At 37.1% G+C, this 22,170-nt stretch overlaps 1 protein-coding gene across 1 annotated transcript in view; it reads left to right on the forward strand.

The window, feature by feature from the left end:
• Positions 1–3,079: 3,079 nt before the first annotated feature.
• The window catches only part of LOC140233765 (melanotransferrin-like), a 70,983-nt gene continuing 51,892 nt past the window's right edge, over positions 3,080–22,170 (forward strand). The window contains exons 1-3 of the mRNA XM_072313864.1: positions 3,080–3,161; positions 7,180–7,467; positions 21,416–21,573. Of these exons, the coding sequence (XP_072169965.1) occupies positions 3,080–3,161; positions 7,180–7,467; positions 21,416–21,573 (528 nt within the window). The remainder of the gene's footprint in view (positions 3,162–7,179; positions 7,468–21,415; positions 21,574–22,170) is intronic.

Consider the following 22,170-nt stretch of genomic DNA (forward strand, 5'->3'; position numbering starts at 1 on the left):
ACCGTTTCAGTCATTCTTAAAACATCAAATACGCCCACATCATATCCTGCAAGGTACCATCAGCTTACATCGTAGAACCAAGGGGCTGTACTAAGAGTCTAAAAATGTCCGTCACATTTTGAACGCTAGCAATCAACAGTTACTGAGCTCATTAGAACAAGAAAAACAAAACACAATAACAGCGACAAAATACTACGGAATCGAAAGAAGAGTACCTTGACTCCGTGTTACGGTCATGATTTCCGGTACCAGACTCATTATGTTATTTGATAACGATTCAATTGCGACAATGAAAGATAGTACCTGATTTTTTGTTTTGATTTGTGTTGCGTGCGAGGGAGGGACCTTATGTACAGCGTGCCGTTTGGTTCCAAGTTCCGTCGGGTATTTGACCTAGGGTTAGAGGAAGTCATATCCTAGTAGATTGCGAATGAGACAAGCAGAAATATGAGAGCAATGGCTTGGTAATGGATTGGACGAAATCAGTAAGTCAGAATCCCAAGAACTGGTATAGCTTGATGATCCTAAAATCCTCCTGGCATTGTATATAAGTGTATAGCCCATGGGGCTGACAGAGTTTTAAGGAGCAGCCTCATCAGTAATCCGGGCAAAACAATTGAACGAGTTGCATCACCCCAGTTTATTTGTCACGTAGATAAAGTGTATTTGTTGCCCGTGATTGCCAACCGTGAAACGATGTCCCGACGTAATACGATTCGAGGATCAAATACCAGAAAGGATAGAAGACTGCACGGTGTGATTTAAAGGGGCCCTGAAATCCAAATGCATGTTGATTTGTGTGGATTTATGATACCCTCAACATTACTTTTGCGGTAAAATGAATATCTAGAAACATTCCATATATTTTGAACGATTTTTTTTTCTTTTATTTTTTTTTCAGATTACTTGGGAACGCCCACAACAAATCCTTCCAAACCAATATTCTTGAGATGACCTCATCTGTCAATCATTGCTAAAGTACTGAAATATTTAACAAAAGACATTGCAATGCACCTTCCCCTCAACTCAGCATAACTTGCATATTCCCTCGCCATGTCTTTTGCTAGTCACATTAATATGACAGACACATGCAAGTTATGCTGAGTCGAGAGGAAGGTGCATTCCAATGTCTGTCGTTAAACATTTCAGTACTTTAGCAATGATTGACAGAATGATGAGGTCATCTCAAGAATATTGGTTTGGAAGGATTTTTTTTTTTTTTTTTTTTGTGGGCGTTCCCAAGTAATCTGAAGAAAAATAGAAGAAAAAAAATCGTTAAAAATATATGGAATGTTTCTAGATATTCGTTTCACTGCAAAAGTAATGTTGAGGGTATCATAAATCAACACAAATCAATATGCATTTGGATTTCAGGGCCCCTTTAAAGGAAACCAATACCCAAAGAGAATTGTGGACTGAGTGAAAGCAGCAACATTAGTGTAGAACACATCAGTGAAAGTTTGAGAAAAATCGGACAATCGATGCAAAAGTTGAGAATGTTTAAAGTTTTGGTGTTGGAACCGCAGGATGAGGAGACTATACTAGTGGTTATGATGTCATGTGTGGACAACAATATAAAAATATATAAAGGGAATTCGACAAAAATTCACTTTTCCAGCAAAATGAAACAGCACTTGACTAACCGCTTTCAGAAAGCAGGGGAATATCAAATTGCTACCCTTGTTGTGTCAGTATCAAATTGAGGGAATGTGTTATTTTCATGGAAAAATGAATTTTTGTGGAATTCCCTTTATATTTTCTTTATATTGTTGTCTACACATACGTCATAATCTCTGATAGTCTCCTCATCCAGCGGTTCCAACACCAAACCTTTAAAAATTCATAACTTTTGCATCGATTGTCCAATTTTCCTCAAACTTTCACTGATGTATTTTACTAATGCTTCTGCTTTCTCTCAATCCACATTTCTCTTTGGGTCTTCGTTTCCTTTAAATAGGAAAGGGAACAATTCACATACATTCGGCGTAGAAATTACGTCAGGATATAGTAGATTGAATGACCTTCGTTATTCTATTATAGTGCCATAATCGCGATGCATAAATGTGTCCATTCATGCAGAGAAGTAAGGCGGATCCCAAAACATAATACACTGAACGAGGATGATGACATAAGAGATTCACATATTCCAGCAAATAAATGTAGCAACGGGTAGAATCTATGAATGCTTAATTTCTTCTTTTGTTCTGCTTCCTTGAGCACCCTGGTTGAGGACCCAACCATGCATTCTTATGCGAAGCTTGCATAACATCAACCTTGTTCACTCTGATTTGTTATTAATTTTTAAAGCATTCTCATTCCTTATCCCAATCACTATAGAATTATGTAACTCTCAGTACCCAGTATAACCAATTATTCATAGGGCCTAGATGTTCAAACGCATAAGTATGAAAATCATCCAGAGGTCTTCTTTAGATAAGAAAAAAAAAAAAACCCGACCAAAGTATACATCACCATTAAACCAAGGCTATCTAAGTCTGCCAGTACAAGGTTAAAAAACCCCCGAAAACTCACATGCACAAACACGCTGATATTGGCATGCCCTGTTTGCACGCCGTGTTGTTTGTTTTGTTTTGTTTTCTGACTGTGCTCTTCAGGTTAGGATACCAATTCTGAATACCGGGTAGCGTTAGGGCATAATCGAGAAAATACGCAAGTGATAATACGGGGGTATACATAAACACGATATAAACTTCCGTCAAACCATGGAGCTACTAACTGTAGCTCCATGGTCAAACCTTGCCCCTTTCAAAACAAAACAAACGATTAGGCCTTTTTTTTTATCTGTCTGGTTAAAGAAGACAGAGAAAGTGAAAGAGAGGGAGAGAGAGAGAGAAAGGGTGAGAGAGAGGGGAGGGGAGGAAAGACGAAGACTTAAATCCGCCATGAATAATGTCTCCAATCATGTGCACCAGTGGTCAGCCTTACCTATTATAGATGTACTATAATAGTACAACATTGTACACTGTGCTTCTTCAGGGCCAAACTACCTGCCCAACACGTTTGCTTTTTCGCCCGCCCACAGTCTCCGCTTAGTTGTTCGATGTCATTTCAGTTCGACATGGCTGTCCTCCCCCGAGTTGCCGCCAACGCGTTGGGGCTCTTGATGGTTTTGTCTGTCTTCTGCGATGCACAGTCTGTCGGTGAGTGACCCTAAAGTTTCCCCTTTCCATCCATCCTATATCGATCAAGGAATTAATTAATGGGATGAAATATTATTCTGAATTTCTTTTCAGCGGCGCAGAGGGGCGTTTACATCATGAATGGGTTGATTATTAACCCCGGGTGTAGGTTTCTCGGTGTGAAAATACACATTCGCAATATCCTGCATGTTCGCAAGTTAAGCATGAATTTGGATATGTATATTTTTCATGTCACTGTAGAATAAACGTAGCATATGACTGAATACTTAAAAAGAGACAATGATATAGACTTGCATATAGAGGAATAGATATGTAGATATTCGTATCTATGAAATATACGCAAGAAATCTGATCGGTAGGCCCCACAGATAGAATCTCCCATTAGGACTGGTAGTGCAGTGTTAGGGGATTCATGTTTTGAACATTCCTAAGTGAGATAATGAAAAGCCTCTTATGAAATATGAAAGAGCATATAATTTTAAGAAGGATTAAACGTTTATTTGATGAAAATTGGTTTTCAAATGGCTGAGATATCCAAAAAAGTGCTAATAATAAAGCGACATGCCACAACTTTATTAGGATCTCTTTGTTTCACCTTGTTTTTGGATATCTCAGCGATTTCAAAACCGATTTTCATCGAATAAACTTTTGATACCCCTAAGAACTGCATGCTCTTTGACATCTCATAGAGTGGTTTCTGAATATCTTGCAAAACGTTAAAAGCTAAATCCTCACCTCGACCAGAACTGTACACACCCTTTTGATGCCAATTATGTTTTCGTCTACGTATCATCTATGATAATCACTTGTATATGCACGTTGGCTATGTGCAAAGTGCACAATAGGCCCTCAGATATTTATGTATACGCAATCGACAAGGTAGCGTTTGTAGTGATTTCATTACTTTGTTGTCGTTATTAACATCATTACTATTCATTTACCCATACATAACATAGCTGCAACATAACATAGTCGTACAGACGATGTATCAATACATGTGCATATAATAATCAGATGTACACTGATGTAGGAATGACGCATTATAGTTGTATTGATAATGATGCTCAGTCCATGCTGTAATATCTAACTTATGGCTCTAGCAAAATTACCCTCTATAACTTCCTGGACAATTACTCCAGATCCTGACCCTGACCCTTAAAGTAATCTAAATTCTAACCCTAACCCTTACCCCAATCTTTAAACTCTAACCCCACCACTAACCCGTATTTAACCGGGGGTATATTGTCCTCGAGCTAACTGTTCTGATTCCCAAACTTATAATAATTTATAACGCGACAACCTAAAAGCCTTCCTACTTTAAAGAATGTTCTCTCATAGTATCCACTATCAACATTTTAATATGAGGAAAGATCCGCATGCCGGATGAAAGTAAATCCGGTCGGGCGTCATTAAGTAGAATTGATAAGGGAGTTGTGTGTCATTCCAATGCGGAATCAATTCTAAATGACGGCACACATCCGCAAACTCGTCTGTTAGATTCCTGGAATATTAAGAACATGTCATATAATAGGTGAGCGAACCGGAAGTTCTACGGCTACACGCTTCGAAACGATCAACTTTTTTTCCGCCACTAAATACTTTTTTTTTTCTCTGTGAATTTGTATCCACAAAAATGTGCTGTTGGAAATAAAATCTCACTTGAATTGAATAATGACACAATGCAAAACTTCCCGCCGTTATCATTTTTTTTTTTCGTTAAGCGAATAAACTCTACCCAAATGTGTCGTAGAATAACAATCAATTAACAACACCGAATCATAGTCCTACATTCCTTTTAGTGTGAACTTATAATTATCTGCTCATGGTATTTTGGGAGGGAATTGCGTTTCGTGAAAAGAAAAAGAAACTCCTGGCTTGCAGTAAAAGTAACTGAAAATTCAAAGTATTCCACGACCGAAATGGCAGATCTCCTGTTGAGAAAACATCTCCTATAAAGAAGTCCATTTGCACAGCTTTATTATCTCATTAGTTTGAACGCCTGTCGTCTGAACAGCACTGTACCAGTGGCCTTTTACGGAAACGATATCGATCGACCGATACAATGTTGATAAGCGTATCGATTTTAGCCGTCATTGAACAGAGTTGTTTTGTCGTGTCTTCCTTGAACATCGACAACGAATTCAAAACAACATTACTTTCACGGGGGCATAACCTTGTTTGTAACATTCACACTGTATAAACATACTGATAATTTTATGGTTAATCTCTCGGACCGATGAAGCTGATAAAAATATACCAGATTCTTTCTTGGAAAAAAAAAAAAGATACCAACAAGTTAGATGTGTGTCTATTGGGTAACAGGACAGCTTCAGTTTTCACTGCTGCATGTGCAGATGGTGACTTTTGTCTTCCAGATATACTTTCGTCATTTTTGTCATTCTTATTTCTTTTTATCTACTTTGCTCGCCAGAATCGAATAAGATATAAAATCACTGCCTAGATATTATCAGCGATAATTCTATCTCCGACGTCGTATATATCTCAGCCAACTTTGATATTTTCATTTATGGATCTATTCCAAAAGTATTATAGGACCGACAAAGTACTGCAGAGAGCCAATTAACATGACAATGATAACTAGGAAATAATACATTGCTGTATAAAAAGCTCTTTTCTACTTACAAAATATATAAATGGAGTATCATTAATTTAATCACGAGGAATTTAAAACTTCACTAGAAGCGTATGAGTCCAATGGTTTTGGAGATACAGTCAAAAATGCCTCAGCGGCCACCTGTCTATAGCGGTCACTGAAAAATCACCCCCGAGAGAAAAACCCTGTTAAAGATCCTGTGTATAGCGGCCACCTGTCTAACGCGGCCAGCGGCCACAAATTTTGTTTCCCGCGGTAGATTTTAACCTGTCTATAGCGGCCAAAGAGCCGATAATTCAGTCAGTCAGTGCCAGTCATTCATGGGCAACGTTTAGTGATCGTCAGTATTATTCGCAATCGCTGCATTCACCACTCATTCAGTCATAATAATGCATTAGTGTTTAGCTTTCTTCACGACTGTACACATGCTGATGTGCAACAATTTCATAAACACCGGTATTGTTCAATGCATGAAACACACGTGTGCATCCGTACACACATACATGTACATGTAAGTACTATAGATGTATACAAAAATGATGAATACGTAATGTACAATTAGGCATAATGCACACAAAATTGGATGACCTGTCTATAGCGGCCACTTTTTTCGTCTCCCTTGGGTGGCCGCTATAGACAGGTTTGACTGTAATTGCACATGTACTTTTTTTTTAGTTAAAAAAAAAAATTGACAGGATAATTCATCCTATTTTTTTTCCTGCTTGATTTCTGCCTTAAAATGAATTGAATGATTATTCTTGTTTTCATGGAATATGTTTCGTACATGCATGAACGTTTATGACAATGTTTTAATGTTATGTATATGATATGTATTTTTTGTTTTGAAACTGTTATATTTTCAAAGGAAATGGAATTAATAAAAAGATCACTGAAAAAAAAAAAAGACCCGGGGTATTGGTTGTTCAAGGTTAGCGCACGAAGCAGAACTTTCGGAAAGTCCTGTTTCGTTTTGTTTTGTTTTGTTTTGTTTTGTTTTATTTTAAAAAGTGAATTCTCCCACTACGCCGGAATCGTGATGCCAGCCCATTATAAACGTATATAGGCCTACTATGAAATATTCGAATTAAATAATGTAATCACTAGGTCTGCATGCAAAGCTGGAATCTGCTTGAATAATAATTAATTTTGATGCGAGCAGGGAGGCATACTTCACTTGCGTCATTTTTTTTTTCAAGAAACTACATGGAATTTTTTTATTTCCTTTCTCACAGAAATAAAGAAAACTGAGGGGAAGGTGAAGTAAACGGGAGCCACATCTGACGAAAGATGACGGTTAAAAAAAGGGAGTAGGAGAACATGTCTTTGATAGAGACAATATTTCCTTTCTATTTATGCAAAAAAGTGTGTAAAAGTTACCAGACATGATTTTTGTTTCTCTCACAGAAAACTATTACTTAGGATGTTACGTGGCAAGGAGCGATACCAAAGTTCCAGCTCTAAGCGGACCACTTTCGGCATCGAAGAGCATGACGGTGGTTCGATGTGTGAGCCGGTGCAACACACAGGGATACAGGTATGCGGGACTAGCGCATTCTAGCCAATGCTACTGCGGACCAGCAACGGACGACTACGCCAGCTTTGGGCATCTCGAAGAGAGCAACTGTCGATACCCGTGTTCCGGGGACAGGTCGGCGATCTGTGGGGGCTCAAACGCCATGTCCATCTATCAGAGTGAGTTCTAGAGCTTGGAGAACACGAACTGTCGAGGCAGTGCAGTAGTTTGGTTTGGTTTGGTTTGGTTTGGCTTTGTTTATTTTTGAATTCCAGCATATACAAATTCTACACAAATTCCGAAGATGCAAAAACGGACAAAATGCAATGAGAAATATCATATCAATTTTGAACCGTACATAAACCTCATAGGCGATGTAATTGTACGTGACACATATAAAACGCATGCAAAAAAAAAGATGACAGTATAGTAAATATTTCTCCAGGAAATGAGAGAGTTAACTGAAGGCAGGAGACGGCCATCTTTTAGAGCGATTATGTTGAAAATGGATTGGGCCCGGCCCTCAAAAAAAAAAAAAAAAAAAAAAATATTGGTCGTTAAGTGGCATGCATTTTCTCTCCAAGCGACTATTTGAATTCCACTGGAACGAACGACATGATTCATAAAGAACGCTTAGGTCCTACATACAAATGGTTATCACAGTAGAAAAGGAATTAAATACAGTATATTTGCATGTATATAAAAGTATTTGAGACAAAAATCGTAAGACTTGTCTAATATAACCATTGTACAACAAATGCTCACAATGCCATGCACTACGAGCGTCTTAGAGGTTATTATTAATCACAATCTACATTATCTATGCCGGAAGCTATTATGAGACTTCTGCAATCGTATAGTTCCGGTTAGCCTTCACATAATAATGAATATAATTATAATTTTTCATCCATATACTCAGGAATTTTCTACAGGTTTCTTTGCTTGTGTGTTGTTTGGCAATAATGTGATTATACAAAGACACTTAACGTTATAAAACTAGTTATTCTGTCTACAAGCATTTATATCGCCAAAGACGATGTCCAACGTAAGGCTTTTAAAAACGTCTAGACATTGTCAAAAGTTTCTTCACTGATATACTAGTATATATTTTGTGTGTGTTTCTCTGGTTCTCCGATTTTATTAAAAGTGGGGAATCCTTGTCCTGTCAGTACCGATTCAGTAGAGGGAGACTTCTAATCACTTTCCACGTTCCAGGGTCTCTTTAGGAAGGAAAGTTACGGTGATTAAAGTAGGGCGAACACAAAACGTCACCACCAGTGCAGCAAGTTAACCCTTTATTGCAATTATGCTTCTCAGACACATCACAGACAGGTAAATCCCCCGGGCCAGTTATCGTCAGTTCAACCTTACTTTACAAATATGTGAATGGTGAAGGCTTAAACAACTTACACCTTCTTTATCTTCTTCTTTATCTTCTTCTTTAGGGTAATTTTACCTCCTTCAATCCTGAAGATTACTGCAGATATAAATACACTAGCCGGATTTTTTTTTTTTTTTTTTTTGGGGGGGGGGGGGTGTTTTGTTTGTGTGTGTGTTTATGTGTGTGTGTGTGTGTGTGTTTACGTGTGTGTGTGTGTGTGCTTGACAACTTCATCGGGATGTCACCTTTCTCTTTATGAAAGAAGTGGTTTTTTATTTGTAGTAAACGGTAGTATTTGTTTATTCTCTTATGAATATAAGAATTGTACAATTGTATATATTAAGAATTGTATTTGTAAGTAGGCCTGTGTATGTATGTGAATGCATGCATGTGGATAGTATTTGTATAAATGCAAACAGAGAGAATTCTCTATAATAAACAATAAAATGAAACCTGAATCTGAATCTGATGCAGCTCCCCACACAACATTTCTTCCCAAAATATTAAAAAACGAGTATAATCATGATAATGTGCTTTGCCAATGGACACTTGACTGTCGAAGTGCGACTTGAACTTCCTAAGTGTATAAAAGCCAGCAGTCAGAGGGGCGCGGGGGAAATATGTATCATTTGTGTGTATGTTTGCATATGATTACATTTTACCATCTAGTTTGTGATTTTCAGCACTTATGTGTATTGGACCCCATGGAAAAACAGAAACGTTATAGGCCTGATAATAAACTAAATAAGTCCTAATAGACCTAATGATAAGACACCTTATGAACCTGAAACCTGCAATCCATGCATCCATAGTGTAATTTTCTTCTAATTCATGTATGATTTGTGTATTGTTCTGTGTTATAATGTGAAATGGAGAAGAAACAAACAAACAATCCAACAAACAAACAATTGAACAAACAAACAAACCATCGGAGGGGGAAAGAAACTGGTCTTACCGCTCAGCCACAATATTAGACAGTATCTTTAGGATTTTAGGATCTTCTTTTCATTGCTTAATTGTTGCTTTTGTTTACTTTATTTCTGTTTCCAGCAAAAGCTACTAAAAGCCTCCTCCTCATGAACACTATCACATCCTACCTCACTGACTAACAGAATATGTCCGTACCACCATCTGTATTGATGTATCTGGGTGACGCCCTACAGGCGGTTTCTTCTTCCTAACACCAACAGTTGACTTACTACGCAAATCCAATCAGGGTGCATCTAGAAATCCTGATCATGTGATCGTAGGTGGACTCCAACAACATCCACATTATCCATCCGATGACCCGTAAGTCAAACAGACGCCCCGCCCCCTCTATCACCATTACACCATCCTTCCTTAGATAGGTTTCCATAGTCATTTTCTTTTATAAGCCTGAACTTCTTAATATGATATGTAGGGCCTATAGCATAGTGGCTCAACTCTCCCAACCCCGTGGTTCAACTCTCACCACATCAAGGGAGACTTGAGCCATTTTGCAAAATATTTTTGTTGAGGTGTCACCCCCAAGTTGTTTGTGCTAGGTGTCTTATTGGGCTATCATAATATGCCTGAATAGTTGTAGTATATACCAGCGAACGAATAATCCATAAATTGTGTATAGTTATTGAACAATATCACTAAATGTAAAAAGTGGCTCAACTCTCCCACACTTCCCCTACAGTATGGCCGTAACTCTGCTTGATAATGATGATGAATAAGAAAGAAGAAACAACAAAAAAGACTTGAATTATTTCCAGAAAATTCAGCAAAGTAAGTAAAAACTGACGCAAGACACTATGTGCTAATGTGATGAAGGGATTCTGTCATTCCTTTTAATTTGAACTTGCTTATGGATTCAGTCAACTTCTTTGCTATCCATTCATTTTCAGAATCTATGGGAGCAGTTAAGTCCATTGTATTGCAAAGCCAACTGATTTGTTTTCCTTGTGTAATCATTTCTTTTTACCAGCACCAGTACGTCATGGAAGAATTGATCAGGGATCACGCCAAACCTGTCTGGATTAGAATGAAAGATGCATGCGCTTACTTCTATACAACCTGTCTAAAAGTGCAAACATCTGAGGATTACAAGGACATCGCAAGATATACTGATATACAGTATATCTATAGGCCTACATGCCATATGAAGGAAATGAACCATGGATAATGATTTTGAAGGTTAATAATCTTTTTCCCGCTAGCCATGTGATGTCTCACATCGTCATGATGCACTACAGACCTATTAGGAGGCATCCCACCTGTTAGAGCAACCTTTCTATTGTTTTTTTTTTCTTCACTGACAGTGTGCATCTAAACCTGTATACATGTACTAGAATAAAGCAAATCATATAGGGGTTGATAGGGTTTTGTATGCGCTGGGGCTTCAGTTCTCCGTGTGCGTGTATGCGTGTATTACATAATGACGAACCTCTAAAGAAATATGAAGGTAGGGGACCTATATAATTCGAAGAGGAATTCAATGCTTATTTGATGAAAATTGGTTTTGAAATGGCAGGGATATCCAAAACAAAGCGATTCTATTGTCCTCTGTGCTGACGATAATAGTCACCTGTATTCTTATTGCTCATAGATATGTGTAATTGTCTTTTTTAACAGCTGGTACGAAAAATTGTAATGTTATCTATTATGTAAAGACACTTGCTCGAAATCGTTTTGCACTAAGAAAAACAGTTTCATTCACTTCATTTTATGGTTTTGAAATGGCAGGGATATCCAAAACAAAGCGATTCTATTGTCCTCTGTGCTTACGATAATGGTCACCTGTATTCTTATTGCTCATAGATATGTGTAATTGTCTTTTTTTAACAGCTGGTACGTAAAATTGTAATGTTATCTATTATGTAAAGACACTTGCTCGAAATCGTTTTGCACTAAGAAAAACAGTTTCATTCACTTCATTTTATTCATCAACCAATATCCTTGTAATTCACTGTTAAGATATTACTCAAGAATTTTGTTCGATTTGCTTTCTGTTATATTCTTGTGCAAAAAGGAATATAGAAATCAAAACAAATCAAATCAAAATATCAGCCATTTCATTTTTTTCCCTCGGGTGCTTCAAATACAATCAGCAGATATTGGACGCAAATAAGAGGCCAGTAGTTGCATTTGTTTGGAATTCTTTGCAATTTTCTTGTAGACCTGATAGGAAATGCAGCATTCGGTAGTTAATATTTTCTTTCTGAGATATTCTTGAAATCGGTCACATGGAGAGAGGTATCAGAAATGTAGTACAACATGCATGGAGAATAGGGAGGAGTCTTGCGACTGACTGACAAATTGACAAGGGAGGAGTCTTGCTGATCACATCGCGTGTTCATGACAGCCTTGCATACCCTCCCGCCTCAAGTTGCAATGCATTATTTTTTCTTTGTTCATATCCTCTTGTCTTTACCAAAAATTCTGCTGTGTCGAGATTGAAAGTAGCCCTCCATACCATGATTATGTGGAGTATGATGAGACTGATTAGACTCTAATAGTATTACGTATTCATGTATATCCATTGAGTTTGACTTCTTTCTCCAAGGTTCTAGCAAGGTAGAAGTTTTTTCTCACTCACCTTTTGAAATCCGCTAACATTCTAAGATTTCTCTCGAAATAGCAAAAGTGAAAAATCAATACAGTACTGTTAGCCTACATGTACTTTCAGTGAATGTCGCAGTGAAAAGAATAATATCATGTATGTATTTAAGTTTAGTTCCATTATTGGTACTGATAAGGGAGTGCAGATGCTCACCACAGGCTAAATACAGTGAAAACATTTTTTTTTTTTTTTTTTTTTTTGGGGGGGGGGGGGTCTCTTTATGATGAGTGCATCATCTACACTCCCTGATCAGTACCAATACGACCATAGTGTTGTGCATGGTATAATTTGCCGTGAGCCTAATTTGGTTCGGGTACACCCCAAAGCACTTTGCCAATAATTGATGTAATCTTCAAGGTCGGCATTGATTTGTTCACAGACTGCAGTTATGTTCCTGGAGGTGTTACATACATGTCAAGCTTCCGAAGCGTTGAGTTGCACTTCACAATCGACAAGTTTATTCGTTTGTTTTACAATACTAAGAATTAGTTCTGAATACAGTAGAAAGACGGCAATTCTTGAAAGTAGGCTAAGAATTACATGTGACTGAAAAGTAATTGTTAAATGCAATATTTTTTTTTCCTTCAAAATGAGTTATGTGTCATTTCCTGCAAATACAAACTTTACTGTGTGTATAGGAGAGAATTCCATTTACGTCTTCGTGTACAGGCCAGTGACTCCCAGGTATCTTGCATTTAACTCAGTATGGTGTCGTATAGCAATAACATGGCAATATTTAAAGGGGAAATCCAGTCCAAATACAAGTTAGTCTGATAAGAAAGAATAAAATATTAAGAGTTCATTGGTAAAATTTTGATCGAAATCGGCTGTAAAATAAGGAAGTTATGACATTTTGAAGTTTCGCTAATTTTTGAGGAAACAGTTCTTGAATGGTTGATATGAATATGCAAATGGCAACGTGGGCATGTCATTCCCTCACAACTTACTTAATTTCAAGTTTTTCATTCAAACGCAATTATTCCCGAGGCTCAAGTCCTGATATATCTAACTGATCACTTTTCTGAAGTTATTCAACCAGCAATACCATAATGTTTCACATTTCATTAACATAAACATTGAATTTCATGATTTTTTTTTTTTTTGGGTACACAATCAATGGAATATTGTGAGGTTATCGCATGGTCAACTCACTCATTTGCATATTCATATCCACTTTTAACTGCTTTGCAGAAATTAGCAAATCTTCACAATTTGATAACTTCCTTATTTTTCATCCGATTTCATTCAAATTTATACTGTTAAACTGGTAAGGTTTTACTCTTTTTTATCAGACTTATTTATTGGACTCGATTTCCCTTTTAAAGGATTTTAACTTATTATTCATCAGATATTGCCAAAGCTTTGACTGATGTTTTGATAACTTGCATTCAGAGAATTGCCTTTAACTCTTGTAGCCAAAATATTTGTGAAAGCTAACGCAGGTCTTCCCTGGTATTATGCGATGTAAGTGTGCTGATGATTTGGTACATACTGGGTAAATTCTATATAATGTTATGCGTTTATCTTTTTTCATGAAAAAAAGTGGAAACAATCCACTTTACATTAATAAATACATGGGAATTAACATGCATGATGATATGTCTCATTTAAACACGTAGAAATTAGCATGTATGAATGTATGATGTGTAAACATGTCTCATATAAACACGTGGAAATTACCATGTATGATGTGTAAACATGTCTCATATAAACACTCAGCATGTATAAGGCGTAAACATGTATCATATAAACACTGAGAAATTGCGATGTTTAGTATGCAAACATGTCACATGTTTAGTGTATGCAATTTTGTGATCGATCTAAAAATCAGACATGTGTTCTGAGAATAAACACTAAAATGGCAAATAAACATGTCGCAGTGTTTTTAATCTGTCACAGCGAATAAACATGTCGCAGTGTTTACAACGTAAACAGTGCGTCATGTTTATTTTTTGGTTCAGTGTTTAGATCTTAAACATCGTGGGTGATTATGTGAATGTGCGGTGTTTAGTATTTAAACACTGTGAGTGATTACGGTGTAAACGTTTGGTGTTTAGGCTATAAACACAGCAGTTGTTTAGTTTTTAAACATCAGAACCGTTTAAAACATAAACACGTGTGTGTGATAAACACCTAGGGTGTGCTGAAAATAAACACAGCATGTGTTTAGTTCAGAAACATGTTTAATATATAAACACGTCGCAGTGTTTTTAAACTGTCACAGAAAAGTGTTTAGTTAGGTGTTTAGAAACTAAACAAATTTTTTACAGTGTAAGCTACTCATTTGGAAATGCTATCATAGCTTGATAAGCATATCTATGCCCGACAAACAAACTTGACACCAAAAAGGTTGTGCCACCTCAGATGGTACCAGCAACCCATTTTTCGGGTCTTGGCCCATGGACTAATAAGCACAAGCAAAAGGTTATGCATGTGGATTCAAGCAATTGCTTGAGCTAGACATTTTGCTAGACGAGCTTGTGCTTTTGCTTAAAGCAATTGCTTACAAGCAATTACTTGTTTTATGCATTCGGCCCATAGTCGATTCCTCAAAGTATTCAACTTAATTCTAAACCTAGATATATCAGACAGGTTAAGTATCCATGTCTTGAATGCAGCTTACCTGTAATAATCAAAATGCTATACTCTGTGTGAATTGTAAACAACCGTGTCATTTAAAGTGCAATGTTCCACTCGATGTATATCAGAGTGATCAGGAATGGATTTGTAATGCATGCACATTTAAGGAGTTTCCTTTTGTTGATGTTGGTCATCAAGAATATGAATTTGAACTAAATTCAAGCAATAATTGCATAAATGTTAGTCATCAGAATGAGATGGATAACAGTGCTGTTATCAGTGAATTAAAAGGCAAGGGCCGTAAGATTGGTCATATGATTGTAAGAAGTTTAAGAAATAAGATGGATGATATCACATATTTTTTTTAATACACAACCCGATTAACGAGGGTCATCCCACGAGACCGACACCCACGAGTCATACGGTCCACGAGACCGACATCAAAAATAGGTCCATGAGTCATATAGCCCATGAGATATACGGCTCACGAGTCATACAGCCCGGTGTAAGGGCGGTGAGTTGGCTCAGTCGGTAGCGCGTCTGCCTCACGATCACGCGGCCCGGGTTCGAACCCAAGTCTGGACTGAGCAATGTTGTGTGTAAGCATACCGTCCCCTCAAGCAAGAGGCAAAACACTCTGTCCCTCGGATATAGGACATAAAATGGAGGTCCCGTGTATAAGAGAGTAACAACTCATGCACGTAAAAGATCCCGCTTCATTCATTCATCGCAAAGAGCAGGGTGTTTAACCCGGTGAAGTGGTCCCACCCCACATCCAACTGGACCCCATGGAAGACCAGCTTAAAGTGGGTCTGCATTGGTAAGAAACATGTCTAGCGCCATCATAAGGCTCATTTCTCTCTGTGGTGCCCAGCATGTCTCCCATAATGCCGAGCGGCGTGCATCAAAATTAACCCGTTCCATACTGAATTCTGATATTCCCATAGACTTAACACACAGAGGTTCCCGTAGGGGATGGCCTAGCAGCGCAGCGGCTCGCTTCGCTCCCGCATTATCTTGCGCAGTCCAGTGCATACATTCACGTACCACAGAAATCTAGATACTTGTATATATAGATGTATACAACGACGATACATGTTACCTGCCTATAGCGGCCACCTGTCTATAACGGCCACTTTTCCTGTATCCCTTGGGTGGCCGCTATACACAGGTTTGACTGTACATTCAAATTAGTCGTATTCATGACGATGTGATTTGGAATGTGAGTAACTAGAGCTCCTGTGGTTACAGATTAATATAAAACAATCCCAGCCATGGCATGTCGGAGTGGGCATATCGACCACCAGTAGTACAGCACAGTTTGTTTGTTTGTTTGGTTCTTTTTTGATGAGCTAGAATCACGTATAGAAACAGTGTTAGATATTGCCAGAAATGTTGTGATACTTGGTGATTTTAACGTCAACATGTTAAGTCAAAACCCAATGTCAGACAAGATTCGTAATCTATCAGTTGCATTGCAGATTGTTGACAAGCCCACAAGAATTACTGATCGTAGTCGTACATGCATTGACCTTAATCTGGTAACAAACGGGAAGAGAAATGTAAACTCAATCTCATGAGTTATTTCAATGTGGCTGAGTGATCATTCGTTCATTATGTGTCAATTTGAAAATCAAAGTACCTAATAATATTTTTGTCAGAGTTGCATATTTCGTTCGTTTAAAAAAATTGACAGAGAACAATTTCTTTCCGATGGCAATGAGCTGTCGTGGTCCACATATTATCAGCAACGTGACGTAAATCAACTGAGGCAAATTTGTAAGGAATCTTTTTTCATTATGTGATAAGCATGCCCCAAAGATATCAACGAGAAAACGGGAAAAAATCGCCCTGGATAAATAATGCATATGTTGAATTAGCTAGAGAAAGGGATTGTTTGAAAAAGAAATTTGATGACACTGGTAATACAATGAATTGGGAAAAATATAAGAGAGTCCGTAATTCACTTAATGATATGAATAAGAAGTTAAAGCGGCAATATTATTTTGATGAATTTCACTCTTGCACTCTTGTCTCACGATTCTAAAAAGACGTGGAAAGCGTTGCAGTCATTTACGACTAGTTCAAAGACTAAAAAAGGTTGAGCTGAAGGTCAATGGTACCAAATTATCGACTTGCAGGTGACGTTGCCAATGCTTTCAATGAGCACTTCACTACAGTTAATGAGATACCAAAGTCAAATAAAAGCTCTAACAACCACCCTAAGTTCACTGACAGTAAGTTTATGTTTGCTCAAATAACAGAGGCAGAAGTGGCCAAAGCCCTAGATATTCACAAGGCATCTGGATCAGACGACATTCACCTTCGGTTGTTAAACATCCATTGAAACAAGTACAATACCCGGTGAGTGGAAGCAGATGAGAGTCACACCAGTACATAAATCAGGTGAAAAGAAAAACCAAAAATTTCACCGATCTATACCTATGGTATCATAACTACCAGTCATAATGAAACATTTGAAAAATTAGTTCATGGACAATTATATCGCTATTTGAATAATCATAACTTGTTAAGCGATTGTCAATTGGGATTTCGTCCACTGCATTCGACAAGTACAGTTTTGCTTGATTTGAATGAATATCATGTTCAGGTGTATTCATCAAAGCTATGCTATTGGGACGATATTTCTGGATTTAAAACATGCTTTTGATACAATGAATCATACTATCTTGTTTCAAAAATTGAGTAGGTATGGAATTGTTGGTAAAGAATTAGAGTGGTGTGTTGATTATTTCCGACATAGGGAACAGTGTGTTTAATCAATGGGGCCCAGTCTGTGTTTAGAACAGTTTTTATTGGGATACCTGAAGGCTCTCTCTTAGGTCCATTATTTTTCACGCTATTTGTAAATGGCATTTGTACAGTTGAATTGGGAAATGATTTGAAAATATGTTTGTATGATGATACTGCAGTGTTTGTTCGTTCGAAAAATGTACAGGTATAAAGTACACTTTTGCAAGATAAAATGAATTTAATTGGTCAATGGTTGGAGATGAATTGTCTTGTTATGAGTATTAAAAAACGAAAGTTATGTCAATTGGATCGAAAGGGAGGATAAATAAGGAAAACTTGTATATTGTGTATAAAGCTAGTAGTATTGAACATGTTGATGCATTTAAATATTTAGGTGTGATTATAGATAGTAACCTCAGATGGGATAAGCATATGAATGCAGTATTTAGCAAGATTTCTCGGATAATTGGATATATTCGTAGAACTAAGCAATATTTGCCTGAAAGTATGATGCATTTGTTATATGATAGATTGATATTGCCACAAATAGATTATTGTATTGTTGCCTGGGGGAGAAGTGCACATTGTCATTTGGATAAACTCCAAAAGCTTCAAAATCGGTATGCAAGAATTGTTCTAAAAGCCAGTATATATATACTAACGCCACATAAGCAAAATTTGCTCTCCAAATTACAATGGCAATCAAAATACATTAACGAGTTCAGTACCAGAGTTGCATATATTTGTATCAAATAATCATTGGCATGAGCCCATGTTATCTCAGACAATTAATTGCTGTAAGACACACACCATTTCATGCACTATGTGCCGTTAATTACCCCTTGTTTTTTGATGCCCCCAAAACAGATTATCTTAAGAACTCTTTTCATTATCAAGCTTCAAATATGTGGAATAATTTGCCAAATTTCATTCAAAATGCGCAGTCATTGTTTTCAAAAAAAAAATATGCAGGGTGCTCAGCATGATTGATAGGTTATGAAAGCATGCATATAGAGGTATACAGTAGGCCTATATAATGGAAAATGTAATGAAATCAACTGAAAATTGTGTGTTTATGTTATTTTGTGTTATATATCATTCAGTTCATAATGTATTTCTTTGTATGAAGAAATGATAGTTAAGTGCGAAATTTGAAGATGTTGTATGATAGCAATAGTAAAGGGGTAGGTGAAGTGGCAATACTTCTCTGATTGCCCTATCAAGCTGATGTTAAGCTGTAATCGTAATAATGCTCGAGTTTGTTTCTATTTTTGTTATGGAGTAGTGGTTGATTGTAGTATAAGTTATCTTATTGTTTGGACTTTGTTTTGATGTTCATGACCTTTTTAACCGTACATAATGTGAGCAGGGCCCCTTGGTAGAGTAGAACACTAAACCAACTGAAAGGGCTATACCCTGCTAAAAGAATATTGCAATAAATAAAAATAAATAAACAAATGAATAAATGGAATTATCATAGGAAAAATAGTAGTGAAGGATTGACTTAAAGGAGTGAAAAGTAATACATTTAGATATTACTCGATATCAGTGGCACGTAATCTTGTATAAACCGTGTTATTGTACACTGTATCTGACTTGTACCTCGCTGTGGGGATCACCTAACTCTCTAGAAGATTTTTGCTGCGAACATTGTTTTCTTTGTCTTCTCTGTGTTGTTTTTTTATTCTTCGACTTTTATATTTCCCTTATTAATATTTTTTTCTTTTCAATTATAGATATCAAGTAAATATCTATCTCATATCAACATCTGGGAATCTACATTTATCTCATATCAGCACCTGGGAATCTTCACCTTACAACCAATGCTTTTATGTAGATTCCTCATATTTTGCATGTTTAATTGTCCTAATAAACATGCTGTATTGACAATTTGCCCATTCTTTTGTGTGTGTGTGTGTGTGTTTACGGTCTCATCGTTGAAACGTGGAATATGGAACAATAAAAACAAACAAATGAACAAATAAACAGATAAATGCATATTGCTTTCGTTCGCAAGTTTTGATATGATCACATCCAGGGACTGTGGAATCATTCCAGAACAAAATTGACGCACGAACTGGTACGAGTACTTGTTTTCTTCCCCAACCACTGCCATTCCCCGTATGGTATCTTATTGGAGCCTTTTAAATCTGAGACCATCCCATCAGGCTGAAGATTGACATTTGACACCTAACACCTGAAACCCCCCTCACTCGTCCTGCTTGGTGTAAAGCGGGGACAGTCCCGGCCCGGTTGAATGAACTCTTAGGGTGCGTGAGGATTAGCTATCAGTGTTCACCTTGCCTTCTTGACGATGCCATGCGCATGTTCATTAATCCCTGGATCCATGAAGTTCTAGCTAGTCTTCCAGTCTTTAATAAAGTTTCAGACGATTCAAAAACTTACTCTTCCGCGACTCCTCCCACTCCTCTGAGTTCTTGATGCAGATGATCAGAGAGACAACCTCTCTTAAATAGACTTGCAACTCGAGAATTTGGTTAGCAGTAGTCATAACCAACCACTGCACGTAAGACACAAGTACGATTGCCCACGTTTTCTGACAAATCTGAGGGAGAACCGAGATACGATTGCAACGTCTGCAAACATGTCGAATCCCGCCATGATCACGCTAGTTTTCATCGCATTTGCCGTTTGGGTTCGTACCTCGATGTCATCTCCAGGTACATGTATTTATTTTTACAATGCAGTGGCTTCAAAAATGCAGCTGAAATCACTTTGGCTTATAAATATACGTGAGCAATTTCCTTCAAACCCACTTGATTAAGGCCGAGAGCATTATCCATTTTACCCCAGATATTTTTGAACTCCTATATACTTTTATGTTATTTAATCGTGTTGTTACGTGATTCCTTTCCTACTATTGAATTTTCAGACTTGATGTTATGCCGATACTCCTTGATCATCATTGATAAATGTCATGTCAAATCTAATAACACATTTCTTTCCAGAAGAGCATAAAAAACACACCAACGTCGAGACTGGTGATAAGGTTGATATCAATTACTATCAAGATTTTTTTTTTCTTTGTATTACCTACCTGCAAAAATCTACATACAGAGATTTAACTCATAGCAAATTGTTCCTTTATCTTTCTGATATTCACTTGATAGACTTATGTTCTATGAATAAACATTCCATACTGCAATTGTTATAACATCACAACAAGTAATAAACACGGTGTTTAAAAATATGTCAAAAGCTCTTAAAGGTCTGAGCTGCATTTATACCCTCTACATGCTACAAACAGTCTTGGAAATACATGTACATAGAATTATATCATAATATGCATACGACGGTATACAAATTTGGATAAAGAATGAAACGCTTTACACTTTGAAAAAGTAACAAATCTAAGAGTGACTGGATTTACTATGCTCGGTATTTCCCTTGGTATAGACAACGGTGTTAAGAGTAGAGATAACCATTCACGAGACGCCTCAATATATTACTTTGTTCATAGACTTTTTTATTGATTGCAGCATACTACTCTCAAAATTATTTAGTTCAATCACTCATGTTCGACAATTGTTAAATTCAGCTACCTAAGTTTGAAACACTGTTTTCAACGATTTGATTATCATCATCAAGAATTGTTTTATTTTCAAGTTTTAGTGCTGTTTTTATGTTAAATATGTTAGTGGTGCAAATCGCTGTGACTAAAACTGCATCATGTTCGAAGGGTTCTCGATAGGAACTTAATGAAAGTAAAATCCTGAACATCATTATCACCAGTTTGTTCATAATCATCGTGATTCTATAGTTTTCAAGTTCTAATGATCAAGAACACTTTTTTTTTGGTCAGCTCCGAGTACCCCCGCATCGTCGAAGGAGACGAAACCTCCTATGAGGTGGTGCACGATCTCGGCTGAGGAGGAGGCCAAATGCCTTGAGATGAAGAACGCCTTCCGAGCCTACAGTTTGGAGCTGGAAGTGGAATGCGTGAGGAGGGAGGAACATGCGGTAAGATTTAAAGACATTATTTACCATTTGTAGATGAAACAAAAACGCAGCACTGGTGCTTCAAAAAAGTTCTTACATGTGAATTAGGGATAGAAACAACCAGTGTAAAAATGTGAAAAGTATAATCAATGTTAAGTATTGTTATATATACAAGATGTGAACAATAGTTATATAAAAATATTTCCAAACTACACTGTCTACAGTTATGGTTTTATTAGAAATATAGTGATATCGCCTTATTTCTTAGGCTTTCTTGCAAAAATTCTATATGGAAGGATGTTTTCTGATATAATTGACCTACACACATGGGCGTCACCAGGGGGGGGGGGGGGGTGCGCTGGGTGCGAATGCACCCCCCTTCAGACCCTTAAAAAAAAAATCAATCTGTGAGCAACCTCAACGCCGGACGCTGAATATAATTGGTTTTTTTTTATTATTATTTTATCTTTTTTTTTTCACCAGGGACAAAAAAAAAAAAAAAAATCGCACCCGGGCTCTGGCAGCACTGATTTTCCTTTACCGTGTTTACTATCTATCGACCGTACTGCATCCGTACGGTATTACACTCATTGTGCAAAAGATTATTGCATTTTGAAT

The sequence above is a fragment of the Diadema setosum genome, chromosome 10 (assembly GCF_964275005.1).
Source record: "Diadema setosum chromosome 10, eeDiaSeto1, whole genome shotgun sequence".
NCBI lineage: Eukaryota > Metazoa > Echinodermata > Echinoidea > Diadematoida > Diadematidae > Diadema > Diadema setosum.